At 48.2% G+C, this 15,622-nt stretch overlaps 2 protein-coding genes across 2 annotated transcripts in view; one reads left to right on the top strand and one right to left on the bottom strand.

Annotated features, from left to right (window-relative positions):
* DNAH12 (dynein axonemal heavy chain 12) overlaps window positions 1–8,114 on the bottom strand; it is a 147,941-nt gene extending 139,827 nt beyond the window's left edge. The window contains exons 1-2 of the mRNA XM_019536893.1: window positions 7,891–8,114; window positions 788–957 (exon numbers count right to left, since the gene is read on the bottom strand). Of these exons, the coding sequence (XP_019392438.1) occupies window positions 788–957 (170 nt within the window). The 5' untranslated portion in view covers window positions 7,891–8,114. The remainder of the gene's footprint in view (window positions 1–787; window positions 958–7,890) is intronic.
* A 467-nt stretch (window positions 8,115–8,581) lies between these two features.
* PDE12 (phosphodiesterase 12) lies at window positions 8,582–14,873 on the top strand. Its single transcript, XM_019536892.1, has 3 exons — window positions 8,582–9,808; window positions 12,382–12,460; window positions 13,164–14,873. Exons 1-3 carry the CDS (start codon window positions 8,597–8,599, stop codon window positions 13,604–13,606), a joined length of 1,734 nt encoding a protein of 577 aa, XP_019392437.1. The 5' UTR covers window positions 8,582–8,596; the 3' UTR covers window positions 13,607–14,873.
* Window positions 14,874–15,622: the final 749 nt, after the last annotated feature.

Genomic DNA, 15,622 nt, shown 5'->3' with positions numbered 1-15,622 from the left:
TTACTCACCATCACCAGAGCCCTGGTGCTGAACACATGGCCTGGCCGGCTGTATGTTTCAGCACCAGGGCGAGGGGCCAACCATGGAGATGCTCTGGCAGCCAGAGTGTCTCCCTGGAGGACCCAGCCTCCAGTTGCCTCAGGGCACACTCCAGGACTGTGCTCTGCCCCATTTTTTTGTTTTGGTTTTTTTCGGTCTAATTTTCTCCCTGTGCTGCAAACATGCAGCGTGGGGAACATTTTTTTGTTTCCACACATGCCTCTTGCCCTGCCTCAAAAGGGTTTGAGACAGGGCAAGAGGCACGTGCGCGCTCGTCTGGATGTGCCCCATGGGTTTAAGTGACATGGGTTTGAATGAGTGAGTGCATGAGTGTGTTTATGTGTTAAGGTGACCAGTGCCCCTCATACCAATAAAATTATAAATGCAAACTTTGAGGTAACATCACATCCCGTCCAATAAGCTAGAATTTATGATGATCCCGAGAGTTGGTCCTTTGTAGCCAACATCCATCATAAGTGCTACTTAAATCTAAACATTTCCTTTATTCCTAACCTTATCCCAGAAGAGTTCTGACCCTGTAAAGAAAAAAAAAGGATCAAGAAATTTCACCATCTTTGCTATACAATTTTGTACAGATGATGCTTAAATACTATAGTGAGTATTGCACTGGATAGCAATGCAGAATTCTAGACAGAAACTCTTAAAACCTCTCAGCTATATCAGAATAAACTGATATTTTAATTTCAAGCTTGAATACCACTTATTTATTGAACTGAATTTAACTCACACTATCCGATGAAGTATCTTGTGCTGTTCCTTAAATCTTCGGTGTTTCAGTAACTTATTGTGTGTTGGTGAAACATCAGCTGTGATTGCTGTAGGAAAGACGATCGGTGGCAACCGCATGCTCCAACTCTTTTTTTCAGTAGGTGCTGTTGATCTATTTGAAAGCTCCATCTAAAACCATAATAAAACAAGATATTAAGATACATCTTCCCAAAAGCAGATAGAATAAATCACAGATTAAATTGTACTTGCAGCAGAATGTGTTACTTGCAACAATTTCCATAATCCAAGCGCCAGAGCATTCACACTTCTGTAAGAGAAAAGTCTATATTTTCTAAAAAAAGAAAAGTCTATATTTAAACTTCAAAGTAAACTGAGATAATTAGGGCTCTCTTCTTTCATTGGCACATACAAAAGCAAGTAACTAGATCTGGTATGTGTGGCTCTGAAAGCTGTAAGATGAACTTTACTTATGTTGTTCTTTTTGTTTTGGTAGATCTGCATGGCTAGGGACAGACATTCAAAAAGCCTGAGCCAAAATTAATTCAGTCTTTGGAGGTTAGTCTAACCTGCAACGCTTGAGCCAATTTTGAGACATTCCCTTTTCATTCTAGAAACGCAGACACATGCCTGCAGTGGCTCAGGCTAAAAGCCAAAGGTGCAGGGAATGGGGGTGCTACAACAGCCATCCCATCCCTTCCACAATGCTGTGCTGAGGGGGGCATGGCCAGGCCCCAGCAGGATGCTCTGAATAGGGAAGGGTTCCCTGCCACTGTCTGTTGATAACAGAGCACTTAGCTACACAGCAGGGAGTTACACAGGAAGTTATCAGCCCATCAGACAAAACAAAGCTTCTCTCATTAGCTCAACCTCTTATTAAACAACTTTTTCCAAGCAAGGAATGGAGGGGCATTACCAGCTACCTGTTGATTAGCTTTAAACAGGCCTAAGTGGACACTGTTCTGTCTGCCTTTGTCCTGTCTCCCACAGCACGTACCGTAGCCAGCATGTGGTATACTAGCTAATGCTGAGAGGTGTCTGTGTAAGGCAGAGAGGAAAGGAGGAATCCCTGCTTGAGCAGGAAGTGGTGAGGGGGATGGCGGGAGCAGGAGGAAACCAGGCAGACCCCACTGTACCTGCAGTTTTTGTCAGAGCTGCAGCCAGGGAGCAGAGGGTGGGGCCAGTGCTGCCAGGCTGGAGTACAGAGCAGACCCCTGCCCAAGGTTGCAAAGCATCTGGAATGCTGGAGGACTCTGAATTAACTTAAACCAGCAAGGGGTCTGGGACAGACATTGCATAAACCGGTTTGACCCAAATCAGTTAAGTCTGATACTACATTCAAACAGGTTTACTGCAAAACAGTTTCAGGCATTTTCAGACTAATTTATGTGCACTGAACCTTTGTTCTGTTACAGCTTAAAACCAGTTTATGTGTAATGTCTGTCCCTAGCCTATATGAAAACTGGGTTGTAGACAGGTTTCCAGATCAGCACTGCTGGTAAATATGGTAGTTTCCCTTCAGGATTATACTAACCTGCCTATCTTCTGGCTTTTGCTGGAGGTGAAGGCTTTTCATTCAATTGTCTTGCATTCCAGCTTCTCAATTATAACTCTGCCTTTACTTAATGGACTAGCAAATTGCCCATCAAGAAGGAAGTGGGGTGGGGGGAGATGCGGAGCGAGAGGGGATGGAGGGAAGCTTGCTAACCTTAACTGTAACCGTAACCCCCACCCCCCCATGCCGCCACAGCTTTCCAGGAGCAAGGGAGGGGAGGGGGAATGTTGCCCCACCATCCCCCTCTGCTAGTACCCCATGCTGCCGCCACCTCCAAGGAGCAGCCACCTCCCCTTCATCCATGCAGTCACGGTGGCACTCTGATGCCTCTGGGGAGCAGGTCCATAGGTGGGGGTGAGGCCAGCGCCTCACCCCCCTCCCCCACTCCATCCCCTCCATCATGACAACACTCTGCCACCACCTCCAGGGAGTAGGACCAGGGGAGGGGGGTGAGGCCAGCAGTGCTGGCCTTGACCCCTGATTCTGTCCTTGCCAGCACTCCACCACCTCCAGGGATCAGGGTCAGGAGGGAGGGTGAGGCCAGAGGCGCTGGCCTTCCCCCGCCACTCCACCCCTTCTGTCCCTGCAGTCGTAACAGTGCTCTGCCACAATGCCACTTGTCCATGATGCTCTTGGAGCATTCTGTGGTTGTTTCAGTAACTGATCAGAGTGCTCCAAGAATGTTATAGACAGACAGACCGAATGACTAAGCCCTTTATTATATTAGAATTATCAACCTTTTTTCTTAGACATCCAGTCAGGCAGTAGGCTAGGAAACTGATGATCACTCTCTCTGCACTTTGATTAGCCAAAGATTGGTGCATTAACTCCCACAAACTCCTTCCCCATATCCTTACCAAAGGGACAGGGTGCACAAGCCAGGGAAGGGTGGGACTGATCCACAAGTACCAAGGAATGGAATCTGTACCATGACCTTGTGAAATTCTTCCTCTTGTGAAAACAAGAAGTCAGTGAGTGGAAAACTACAGGGCAGTATCAAAGAACTCGAGGGAAAATTAAAGATGATAAGGATGTAGAGACCTGGTAAAGAGATAAAAAATTAGATCAGGAAGGAAGAAAGAGTAATGGAGTACTTCTACCAAAAAGCCTGAAAGGGACAAATACACTACTATCTGCTTCCTGAAGATGTAGGTATAAAGTGAAAAATATTGTGTTCTCTTTTAATTTGTAAGTATGTAAATTTGATCTTAGGCTTTTCAATGGGTTAATGGAGACAGTCTGATCTCCAAATATATGTCTTTGTACATGCTGTTTTATTTTTAATTTAGCTTGTGCCTCATTATAGCTACGAAGAGCAAAATAAGATCCCTAGCCAGTCCTTTAACGGAACAGAATGCACTTATATTTGTGTGGAAACTGAACATCTGAATACTCCTCTGAGTATGTAAAAAGTACAAGAGTTAGACAAGCCCCCTTCCCCCCCCGCTTTTAAAAGCGAAGGTATAACTACATTAATGTCAGTTTTTCTTTTGAAGAATCCAAAAGCTCCCTGGCCCTGCAATGAAATTTTTTATATACCAACCACAACAATTAATCATATTTTATGCTTACTGCTTGTGGTATATAGCGATTGGTAGTATTCCTACACCTCTCTGGAATATTACATGTGCTGTACCACTGTTAACACTTAATAAAAATATTATGTTTACATCTGTTTATATTTCATCTTTGAAAGATATTGAATTAGCAGGTTCTAATATAGTGAATGGAACATCCCATTCATACCTCCGCTGGTCAGGGTAAGACCAATTGCCATATCTGAGGTCAGAAAGGAATTTTACCCCATGGTCAAATTGGTATTGACTAGTGGGGGTTTTGCCTTCCTTTATAGCAGGGATGTGTGGCCCTCTATCCAGGAACTCTTGAGCATATACTGACAACATTTTATAAAAGCAAAACATTGGCTGACATGGTTCTCCTGCTTTACCTGTAGCAAATTAGGGTGTTAGGTTTATTCTGTATCAGGATTGACAGGAGGCAGGTTTAGATTACTGTTTGTATAGGATGGTTTAGATAGGGTTGATCCTGCCTCAGGCAAAGGGTTGGATTAGATGACCCATGAAGCCCTGCTTCTAGCCCTCCTTCTCTGTGATTCTATGCAAGTAGTTCACAGGCCTGGTTCTCACCTAGATAAACATATTTTCCTACTTTGCAATACAAAACAAAGATTGTCACAGTCCCAACAATCTTCTGAAGTCCCTTCCACTTCCATTTTCCTTAATTTCTAGCTTTAAAAAAAAACAAGAGACACACACAGACACTGCACATCCCAAATTGCAGCAGCTGGCTTCCTAGGCAGAATAGGACAGTTGCCACACTCTGTTAACCCAGCCAATCCTGTTCTTCATTTCTGCAAGGAGCCTGCTAACGAGCAGGGATCCAGGATTTCTCTTTCCTGCAGAAAAATGCAGATTTTCCCCTTTAAAGGAGAAAAATGTGGGAAACAGCAGGTTTTCCCTTACAGGCTGGCACATGCATCATGTGCATGTGCACACACGCTTATGACCAGCAATACAGCCGAAAAACATGGCGGAGAGCAGCTCTCTCCAGGTATGTCTACTGGGGGGGACACAGATGATGCATGAGGGCAGAGATGACATGAGGGAGCACAGGTGACACGTCATGGAGGTCTGGAGAGGCACATATCAGGGGGGTACAGCAGGTTACAGGACTGCAGCCTGGCTGGATTAACAACAGGCAGGTGCAACTTCATGTGGGAGGGCAGAGCGGGGCAAGGAGGCTTGGTGCTGCCACCATTGCCAGGAACTCCACGCTACCATGGCTACTAAGATGATGGTCTGTCCACCCATCAGCAGCAGGGAGGCACAACTTTGCAGTGCCTCACCTTGGCAGCCATGAAGGCACAGCTGGCATGTGCCCTCCCTATGGCCCCACAACATGTTACTTAGGGCATTGCCTATTCCTGCATAACCCCTGCCTCCAACCCCTTCCCTGCATGCTGGGGAACTGTGGGCAGTGGGTTGGGAGTGAGGGGCACCAGCAGGGCTCCAGGGCCACGGGTTGAGTGAGGGGAAACAGCATGGGCAGGGCACCAGCGTATCAGGACTGCTCAGCACCACAAAGCAGTGAGGGGGACAGCCACAGCTGGACACACATTCTGGTGAGCAAAGCAGGTGGGAGAGCTCTGATTTTCCATGATATAAAAACCAAAATCAAATACCAAAATGTATAGGTATTTAGAATTTAATTATAATGATCAAGGCACTAGTAAACTCCCACATTACTTTAAAATTGTAAATATATCAAAACACTGTGTTCAATTAATACACACACACACACACACAAACTAACATGCCCTCTGAAGTCCCTTCCACTTCCATTTTCCTCAATTTCTAGCTTTAAAAAAAAAACAAGAGACACACACAGACACTGCACATCCCAAATTGCAGCAGCTGGCTTCCTAGGCAGAATAGGACACACATACATACGCACTTGCAGGCATACATATCCCAAGCTCTCTCTCACACACACACACACACACACACACACACACACAGTGGTGTTCCAGAAAACTGAAGATTTTGGTTCTCTTTATGAGGGAATTTTGATTTCTTTTTTCAGAGGAGAGCAGGATCTTTCTTAATGAGGCAAAAAGACACTGCCCCGTTTTCTTTGGGGTCAATGGCAAGTTTGACTCATAGCTCAAGATCCAAGTATCCTATTAATATTAGGCCTCCATGGAAAGGAAAAGCAGCAGCCATCACAACTAAGTATAGGAGTATAACTTCAGTGCATGATAATTCAAGAAGTAAGGGGAGTCAGACTACACAGAAGGAAGATCTTTTTCTGAAATTAATTCAGATTTAAAGAAATGAAGTCAGAGAGTTGCCAGGGATTCACATAAAACCAGGATCCCCTATTCCGCCTCTCATTTCCCAAATGCGAGTGGATTGAGCCTACTTTGCACATGCTCACCAAAGGTTATACAGACACAAAAAAAAGAAAGAAAGAAAGCATGAAAATCTGGCACTAGAAACTTGTCCAAAACCACTCCAAAATTGAAGGTTGCTTCAAAGGAAGGTGGTGACATGAGAGGCCTCCTTCTGAGCATAACAGGAGCTGAAGGGCTTCAATTAACCATGGTCATGCTGGAAAACAGGCTGGGGATACAGACTGACCGAGACAGGCTCACAGTCACTTGTGGGCAGATCAAAACCTGATGATGTTTAACACTGAGAAATGCAGATTATTTCTCCCCAGATGGAGCACTTTGCAACACACTTACAGGGTTGGCAGTGCTATACTTGCTAGCACCACAACCAAAAGAAACCTGGGTGTCGTGCTAGACCACAGAATGAAGAAAAGCCACCAACCCAATGCTGCAGCTAGCAAAGCAAATAAGATACTGGCATGGGCAAATGGTGACACCTTACTTGGCGGGGGGCACATGCCCCCCTCCCCCCTGTGACGGAGGGGGGGGAGGAGTCCTCTGTGGCAACATTCATTGACTGGGAAGTGGCCGCAGCACTACATATGGTGCTCCTGCTCCCCAGCTGGTGTTCACAGGGAGACGGACATCGGTGGTCCAGCCTGCCCCTCCTGCCTATCACCTAAGCAGAAAACATGGCTGGTCACGGGGTGCACATGGACCCCCTACACATTGCCCCTGGGCAGTGGTGTGCATCTACGGATGCATCTCAAACAAGACTTAAGGCTGTTGTCCTCCTGCTCTATTCAGTTCTGGGAGTCTCACTTCAGGGAGGATGTGCTAAAGGCTGAGCGAGTCCAAAGGAGGACTATACATATGGTTAGAGGTCTGGAGAGCAGATCATATAAGAGGCCGAAAGACATGGGACTGTTCAGCCTGAAGAAGAGAAGACTTGGGGGGGACTTGGTAGCAGCCTATAAGTACAGAAGGGCCTGGGGGAGCATCTGTTCACTAAGGCACCCCAGGGGAAGACAAGGAATAATGGTCATGAATTGCTAGCAGATTGCTTTAGATTGGACATAAGGAAAAATTTCTCTATGGTTTGAGTGTCCAGGGTCTGGAACAGACTTCCCCCCAGAGGTGGAAGTGTTCCCTACTCTGGAAACATTCAAAAAACATCTGACCCCACCAGTCTTCCCTGCCCAAGTGCAGGGGGGCTGGACCCAATGATCCATGAGGTCCCTTCCCACCCCTGACAACTATGAATCAATAGCTAACATGATCGCTACATATCCCAGCAGATGCCCACATCCCTAATGGCTTCCTGGTGCTCTGTGATCTAGAAACGGCTAGTTGGTTGAGTTCAGCTAGAGGCAAAACCTGCTTTCACTCGGTTTGATTTTCCCCCTGCCCAGGAGCGGCAGGAGGCTCCAGACTAGGACCGCAAGGTCCAGGACAGCCCCGTGGTCGGGGGCCGAGGCGCAGCTCTCCGAGGAGGAGGCTGCGTCTGAGAAGCTGCCCCTTCAGTCCCAGTGCGGGGCGGTAGCGGCGAGTCGACGTGGGTCCGGATGGCCGGAGCCAAGACTTCGTCTGCGGCCCCTTGCCCGGCAGCTGGCCCCGGTCCCGCAGGGCTCCTCACCTGAACGGCCCCGTCCGCACAGCGGCGCAGCCCAGGCTCTTGCGGGGCGAGGCAGCCCCGACACCCGGCCCCGGCGGACACCCCCCAGCGCCCAGCCGAGCCGCTCCGCTCCGCTCCGGCTCTGGGCGCGCTGCGCTGGTTGCCAGGACGCGGTTGCCATGGGCCGGGGCCGCCCCCGCGGGGAGGCAGGGGAAGGGGCCCGGCCCGACGCCTGCGCGGCGCCGCAGGGAGAGCGGAGCAGCCGTGGCCCAGCCCCCGCCTGCCCCACGACGAGGCCCCGCCGCTGCAGCCCTCCATCAGGGGCTCCGGACGGCCGCGCGACCCCCAGCGCCTCACGCCCGGCAAGGTCCGAGCGCAGGGCCTCCCTCCGCCGCAAAACGAGCTCCCGCCCTCGCTCCGAGCCGGGAGCCCGCAGAGGTCGTGCACAGCCGGCCCAACGGTCCCGCCGCCTAGCTGAGGTGAAAAAGCGCGGTGCTAAGACCCAGCGCTACATCACTCCTCCCCCTAACAGCCATACTCCCGACTGACTTGTATTACTTCCAGCAAAAGCCCCGCCCTCCCAAGAGGATCTCGGCACTTCCGGCGGGGGGGGAAGCTACCGGCTTCTTTTCTGTCAACACGTCGGTTTGGCCCGGAAGCGGTTCTGCGTCGTCACATCCGCTCCGTGGCCTTCCAACAGTTTACGCGGCGCGGCGGCAGGGGACGGATGGTGCCGGCCGGCGCGCTCCGGTTCCTGCGGCTGCAGCTGTACTCCCGTGCGGCAGCGGGGCTGGCTGGCGCCATGGAGCGGGCCGTGGTGCGCTGCGTGCCCGCCGAGCCCAAGCTCATTCTCTCGTTAGTGGTGAGCGACGGCAGCGCCCGGAACCTGCAGCGCGACCGCGAAGAGCCGCTGGGCCGCGCGCTCGCCCGCATCGCCGTCCATGCCGCCAAGGGCTGGGCCAAAGCGGCCAAGAAGGGCCGCAAGGGCCCGGCCAGCAGGGAGGAGCTGCCGCTGCCTGCCGTGCGCCTCTTTTCCCGCGATGGTGAGGCCGTGGCCGACGACGTGCCCAACACCGACGCGTGGCAGGACGGTGCCGTGTTGCAGATCGGCGACATCACGTACCGTGTGGAGCGCAACCCGCCTATGCTCACAGAGTTGCACCTGCCACGCTCGCTGCTGGCCGGCTTCCCTGTCTGCCCCAAGCTGGCCACTGAGTTCACTGCACCTCACCACTGCCTCTTCCGTTGGTTCTGTGAGCGGCCACCCAGCGCCGATGGGGCTCAGCCCACCTGGGTGGATGTCGAGGGTGGCGACCAGCAGGTCTTCGTGCCCAGCAATGTGCATGTGGGGCAGCGCCTCAAGCTGCACTGCACGCCCCATGATGGGCTGCAGCGCTATGGTGTCCCCCGCGAGGTCGAGAGCATGGGGCCCGTGGAGGCGGGGCCTGGTGCCTGCACCTTTGATGCACGACACCTGTACACACGGAAGTTGGCCCCCGCCGGGTCCCTCCGCGCTGTGTCTTACAATGTGCTGGCTGATACCTACGCACAGACTGAGTTCTCGCGTACTGTGCTTTTTCCCTACTGCGCTCCCTACGCCCTGGAGCTTGACTACCGCCAGAGCCTGCTGCACAAGGAGCTGGCTGGCTATCATGCTGACCTCATGTGCCTGCAGGAGGTGGACCAAGCCGTCTTCACAGACAGCTTAGGGCCAGCCCTAGAGGCCTTTGGCCTCAAGGGGCTCTTCAAGATCAAGGAGAAGCAACGAGAAGGCCTGGCCACCTTCTACCGCCAGGCCAAGCTCCAGCTGCTGAGCCAGCATGACCTCACCTTTAGCCAGGCCTTGCAGGAGGACCCGCTGCACCGGGAGCTGCAGGACAAGCTGGCCACCTACCCCGTGGTGCAGGAGAAGGTGCTGCAGAGGTCCTCTGTGCTGCAGGTAGTGTTTGCGGCCAGGTCAGCCCCTGGAACAGGGTGGCAAGCCTGGCAGTGTCATTGTGGGTGTTGGGAAGCAGGGCTCTTCAGCTGAGGTGGGAACATGGCCACTACAGAGGGCAGGATTCTCATTAAGGGCAATGGGTGGCTCCTGGGCAAGACAGAAGTGCAGAACAGGAACATGCAGGAGGAGATTGGTGAGGATGTGGATTGTGAGGGAGCACTTTGCATAGTGCAGTGTATGTGGTTGCCTGCTGGCTGCTTAAAGCATGAAATGCATTTTGACTTCATTTGCTGAAGTTCTGGGATGGGTTTAACAGTCTGTCTCTGCCATTTACTTGCATCTGACTGCACCTGATGGCACAGGCAGCCTCTGTATGTGGTGAGCACACAGCAGATTATGGAGGGGACAGGAACAGAAAGAGCAGCAGATCAGGCAGAGGAAGGGGATCACAGTGGCAGTTGGAGAGAGTGTGGGGCAAATTTGTGGCACACCTGCCAAAAAGGTTGGCTTGGCCCTTACTGCTCTGGAATAAGGACTTGCAATTGACAGGGTTACATTTTTCCTATATCAAAAATCCACCTCAATTTAATTGCTTTACTGTGACTTCAAACCATCTTAAAGTGAACTTGTAATCTAAATTAGGTTAAGACTGGATATTTGATAGTCACACTTTCTAAAATGTCTGGTATGAGCCTAAATTAAAAATAAAATGACAAACTAGTAAACATTATGGTTTGGGACAGGGGATGGGTGGCAGTCTGTCACTCCTTTTAGCACAGGGGTGGGCAAATTATGGCTCATAGGCCAGATCTGACCTGCCAGGCCCTTTAATTTGGCCTGTAGCACCCACCAATGAATTGTACCCCACCCAGCCCTTCTGCCCATGAAGGTGGAAGCGAGGTGCCCACATGTACATACACCCCCAAACATATTCTGTTGCACCTTGTTCTCACCCTTGTGGGTGGAAGCGCCTGGCCATCACACAGCTGCAACTCCCGGAGACCTGCTCTACTTCCCCTGCCTCCCAGTTGCTCCAGGCAGCAGAAAGGGAAGTGGCAGGAACAGGGTCTGAGCTGCAGCTGGGTGGGAGCACAGAGCCTGAGCCCAGGGGGGAGCTCAGGTGGGCATAAGGGAGGGTTGGGGGTGTGGGGACCCATCTCTCCATGTTCCCTTTGGCAGGAGCTGGCAGAAGCAGCAGCAGCAGCATGCAGGAGCAGCTGCTGGTGCCTGGTGGGGCATATCTCTGGCCAGTGATGCATGTCACGAAAAGAGGCATAGCCTCTGCTGGGCAGTCTATCGCTTAGGCTTCCCACCGCGCATGCACAGCCCTTACATGGTATGGGAGGGGAGCCCTGTGTGCTGAAGCTGGCTGCCTTCCCTGCCCCCCTGCAACTTCCCTCCTGTGCTGCGCAACTCCAGCAGGGAAGGCAGCTGGCTCCTGCACATGGGGCTTTCCTCCCATGCCGGGTGAATGCAGGGGCTTCGCATGCATCGATAGAGACTGCCCAGCGGAGGCTGCGCCCCTTGCCACTATGTGCAGTGCTGGCTGAAGCTGCACCCTGCTGGGCAAGAACACCCCAAGCACCCCTCTACCCTCCCTCACACTCCACAAATATCACACACCCACACCCTGTCTCAACCCCCGACATATACACAATCACCCAACATACCCTGTGCCCCCAGCACACACAGCCATATCCCCTCATAAACACCCCCAAACCTCCCCACCCTACCATACACACCCCCACAGTATACAAGACTAAGAAATTATTTTTGAGTTATGTGCACCTTTGCATACAGTATACAAACCCAAATCATGACAAAAATATTTTTTGTAATAAAATTACAATGTTATAGTAGGTATTTGATTTTTAGTGTATGATTTGGCTTTTTTTCTGGTTCTAAGATGGCAACCCCTCCTCCCAAAAGGAGTATTTCCAGGGGGCAAGGGTTAGGGGGTGGGATTTCTAGTCACAGGATAGGGGTGAGGCAATTGTCAAGGGGCAGGGCTACCCACGCAGCCCTTGACAGCTCACCAAAACTCCTTAAGCGGCTGAAATAATTACCTGTGCCTGTTTAGTAGTACTGTAAGCACCAATCCTACTTCTTAACTTTGATTTTATTTTTCGTGTCCTCTGGTTCCAGGTGAGTGCAAATATAAGTATTTCTACAAGCAAAACCTTAGTTTGGTGTTCTAGTAACTGTGGTAATGAAAAAGCCACTCATCTAGAGATAGTGTGACTAGTAAACTTTCTCTTGTGAGTGACACTAAACATTTTTAATAAGTGCTTGGATCAACTTCTCAAATACAGACTAGTGTAGTACTAGCTTTTTCAGAGTGCAAAGAAAGACCTCCACTGTTCTTGCAAGGTGGGGCAGGACAAAAGACTGAAAAGGAACAATCAAATGAAGAGTTGGGGAAAACACTAGAACAAGATCTCTTGCAGATGTTTTTTTTTTTTTAAACTGCATTAAAATGCTTTGGCTTGTGTTTTTACATAAATCTTTTGGAGGTCTGCTAGTTCTATTCTGACTTTAATATTTTGTATGAGAGCATTCATTGTCTTGTGTAGGTTTCAGTTCTTCAGTCTACAAATGAGCCATCCAGGAAGATTTGCGTAGCCAACACTCACTTGTACTGGCATCCAAAAGGTAATTTTGCTACTGTAGCCATAAGTATATAATCAGGTCAGCTAAACTTTTCTAGTCCTGATCCTGTCTCCCCAACTCTCATTACTGGGAGCAAGGGCTTTCCTAGCTTGTTTCTTCTCAGAAGGAAAGTACAACTAATGTGCCAGCATACAGGGGATTGTGTCATAGTGAGAATCTGCCTGGTTATGTTTAGCATACAGCTCTTATAGGCAAGCCCGTCAAACCATGATTTGTTAATATAGCTGGAGTCACAAAATATAGCATCCCCATCCTCATTGGAATTGGTAAGGTTGCATTGTGGGGTAGATAGCCAAGCAGAAGAGTCAAGTGTCAGGCTCAGGAGAGGTACCCTGATCTCCAGGTGTTCCTAGAGGACATGGGGTAGAAAGGAGCCATTTGGATGGCTATGAAGCAGAGTGATAGAGTTCCCTTGGAGCCAGGGAACTGATTGAACAAATGTGAAAGAAGCCTCTTTTCAATCAAGCTCATTCTTATTTAAAGGAAAACAGGAAGAGGGTGTATTTAAATGTTCCTAGTCCCCTCAATCATGGACCAGGCTTAAAACATCTTGCCCTAGTCATAACATTTGAAGGTTGTCCTGAATGATTTCATGCATAGGCAAACCTTAAATCAGCATCTTAAGAGAAAAATCCTTTGAGACTACTGAACAAAGTATACAAGTAATGTGTTTTTATGTTCTTAGGTGGAAACATTCGTCTCATCCAAGCTGCTGTAGCCTTGTCTCACATTAGGCACATAGCATGTGAGCTGTATCCTGGTATACCAATCATATTTTGTGGGGATTTTAACAGTACCCCATCAACTGGACTGTATCATTTTGTTAGCAGCGGCAGTATTGATGAACATCATGAAGATTGGGTCTCTAGTGGCGAAGAAGAAAAGTGCAGTATGTCTTTAACACACCCTTTCAAACTACAAAGTGCTTGTGGAGAACCTGCATATACAAACTATGTTGGTGGGTTTCACGGCTGCCTGGACTACATATTCATTGACGCACATGCTCTAGAGGTAGAACAAGTAATTCCATTGCCAAGTCATGAAGAAGTTACTACTCATCAGGCCTTACCAAGTGTTTCACATCCTTCTGATCATATAGCACTAATATGTGATTTAAAGTGGAAGTAAAATAGTACTGACACAGCTCTTCCTCTGACCTTTTAAGCAAGAAATTCATTTACTTTAGTGGAACTTGTACCATGCTTGAATGCAACAAAAAGAAAAGCGGGAGTGACTACTGGAAAGTTCACATGCTTTATCAGCTGTAATATAAACTCCTTGTTGAGCATTTTGTTTGACTAGTCGTAACATTTGCATGACAACTTTTTATAACTAGGAGCAAACATTTAAGACAGGTGCGGGGAGGAAACATTCAAGACATTAGGGGGTGCTATATAAGATAATTTTTTGTGCATTCATTTTTTTTAAATGTAATCTAGTCTGACTTATAAATACATATTAAGCAAATGTTGGACAATGCAGAAGTAGTTGGGGAGGAGGGGGAATAAGCAAATGGCTTGAATCCAGTTTGTTATGCCCATTGTCATCACAAGACAGCTGCACTTTCTAACAAATCTAAAATACAAATAGCCTCATTCATTTGCCATTCCTGATGCATCTTTCAAGCAAGTAGCCTGTTCAGTGCATTTATATCCACTAGCACCTGACATTTTTAAGCTAGTTATCATCTGAACAGAGTTGTACAGTTATAGAGCCATCCAGCTTAAATATAAAAGTAAAATTAAAAATAAAAATGTTTTAACTTCCTCTGCTCAGTTCTTAGTGTACCTCTTGTAACTGAAAAGTAGCTTTTTGAACTGATAAAAGGTATCTAGATTTTAAAAACCCCCACCCATTATAACAAACCAAAATCAAGTATAATGAATAAACAATGGTTTTTGTTTGAGCAGTTAGCTTTGAACACAATTTCAGCAGGGATAAGTCTAACCATCTAATATGCCATTTTTTTAACTGTAGGGAAGATCTGAATTCAGATAACAATCTATACTTCCAAGCAGGGGAGGGAGTGGGTAGAGAGAAAAGAAAACAGTTATTGAGAAGAGCTAGTTGTAGGTCTCATGCTTTGAAGAGAAACAGGGACCTTGAAACAAATTCAACTTCAGAAAATTCTGCATTTTGCTTCTTTGTGTATTTTACGTATGTATTCCATTTAGGACAGAGTCTAGTTTTCCCTACCTCTGCATGCTTTTCTTTTTTCTTTTTTACCGGCGGACATATGGGGTGTTGGAAAAAATGTATATTGTCATATTTGAATTGGAAAGGTGGATGCTAAATCACTTATGAAGGCTTCCTTCCTCTTACAAAGACAGATTTTAAATAGTTTTCCTGAAGTTTTCTATTCTAGTCAATAAATGTCTTATTAATTCTTGTGATTGACACTGGTGTCATCTTAACTGTTTTCCAGTTATTGGTGTACTCTGGGGAAAGAAGCCCCAAGTTTGTCTGTCTCTCTCTCTCTCACACACACACACTCACACTCCTAAAGCAGCAAAAATAACACCTATGCTGTTAATGGTGCAATAAATGCATGAAGATAAACTTTCTGAGGCTACTACAGTTAAACTGTTAACAATTAATAGAAAACACAATGATGCTCAGGCAAGGCGATATAAAAACAACTCTGCCCTTATATTTTCTTCAAGAAAAACTGAAAACTAGAAACTAATTGTATATTCTCACACTGAATTTAGCTAACTACTGTACTGATAGAACTTAGGGGTCTCGGAACACAAATATAAATACACACTACATTCCTATTCAGCCAGAATTGAAGCTTAAACTATCAACCGCTAATTATATGAATAAATGTTAACTGTCAAAGGAATCCTGCTGCTGCCCTTCTCCTAGGCACCAAACTGCCTTCTAGAGCAGGGATTTGCATCCTTTTTGGATTGGTGGTAGATGTGGTAGGGGGCTGACAACCCCCAGTTCTAGAGTAAGGGGATCTGTCCTGAGAGGAGAGTCTGAAGCTATTATCTACATGGTGGTGGAGAAAGAAAGAGCAGACTAGGAGAGCCTGGGAGGAGAATCCTTCCAGGGCTAAGACCCCAGTACAGCTACAATTCCATTTCGCTGAACACTGCCAACATAGGGCATTCCCTTTTAGGGCTGGTGCTAGTCTGG

The sequence above is a fragment of the Crocodylus porosus genome, unplaced genomic scaffold (assembly GCF_001723895.1).
Source record: "Crocodylus porosus isolate Cpor-Errol unplaced genomic scaffold, CroPor_comp1, whole genome shotgun sequence".
Taxonomy (NCBI): domain Eukaryota; kingdom Metazoa; phylum Chordata; order Crocodylia; family Crocodylidae; genus Crocodylus; species Crocodylus porosus.
Note: the sequence above shows the minus strand (reverse complement) of the source record. Positions and strands in the feature narration are given on the sequence as shown.

Bases quoted from the DNA above. Each gene is read 5' to 3' on its own strand.
- PDE12 (XM_019536892.1), top strand. From the start codon at position 8,597: ATGGTGCCGGCCGGCGCGCTCCGGTTCCTGCGGCTGCAGCTGTACTCC. The intron at 9,809-12,381 runs GTAGTGTTTGCG...TGTCTTGTGTAG, and splicing joins AGAGGTCCTCTGTGCTGCAG to GTTTCAGTTCTTCAGTCTAC. The intron at 12,461-13,163 runs GTAATTTTGCTA...TTATGTTCTTAG, and splicing joins CTTGTACTGGCATCCAAAAG to GTGGAAACATTCGTCTCATC.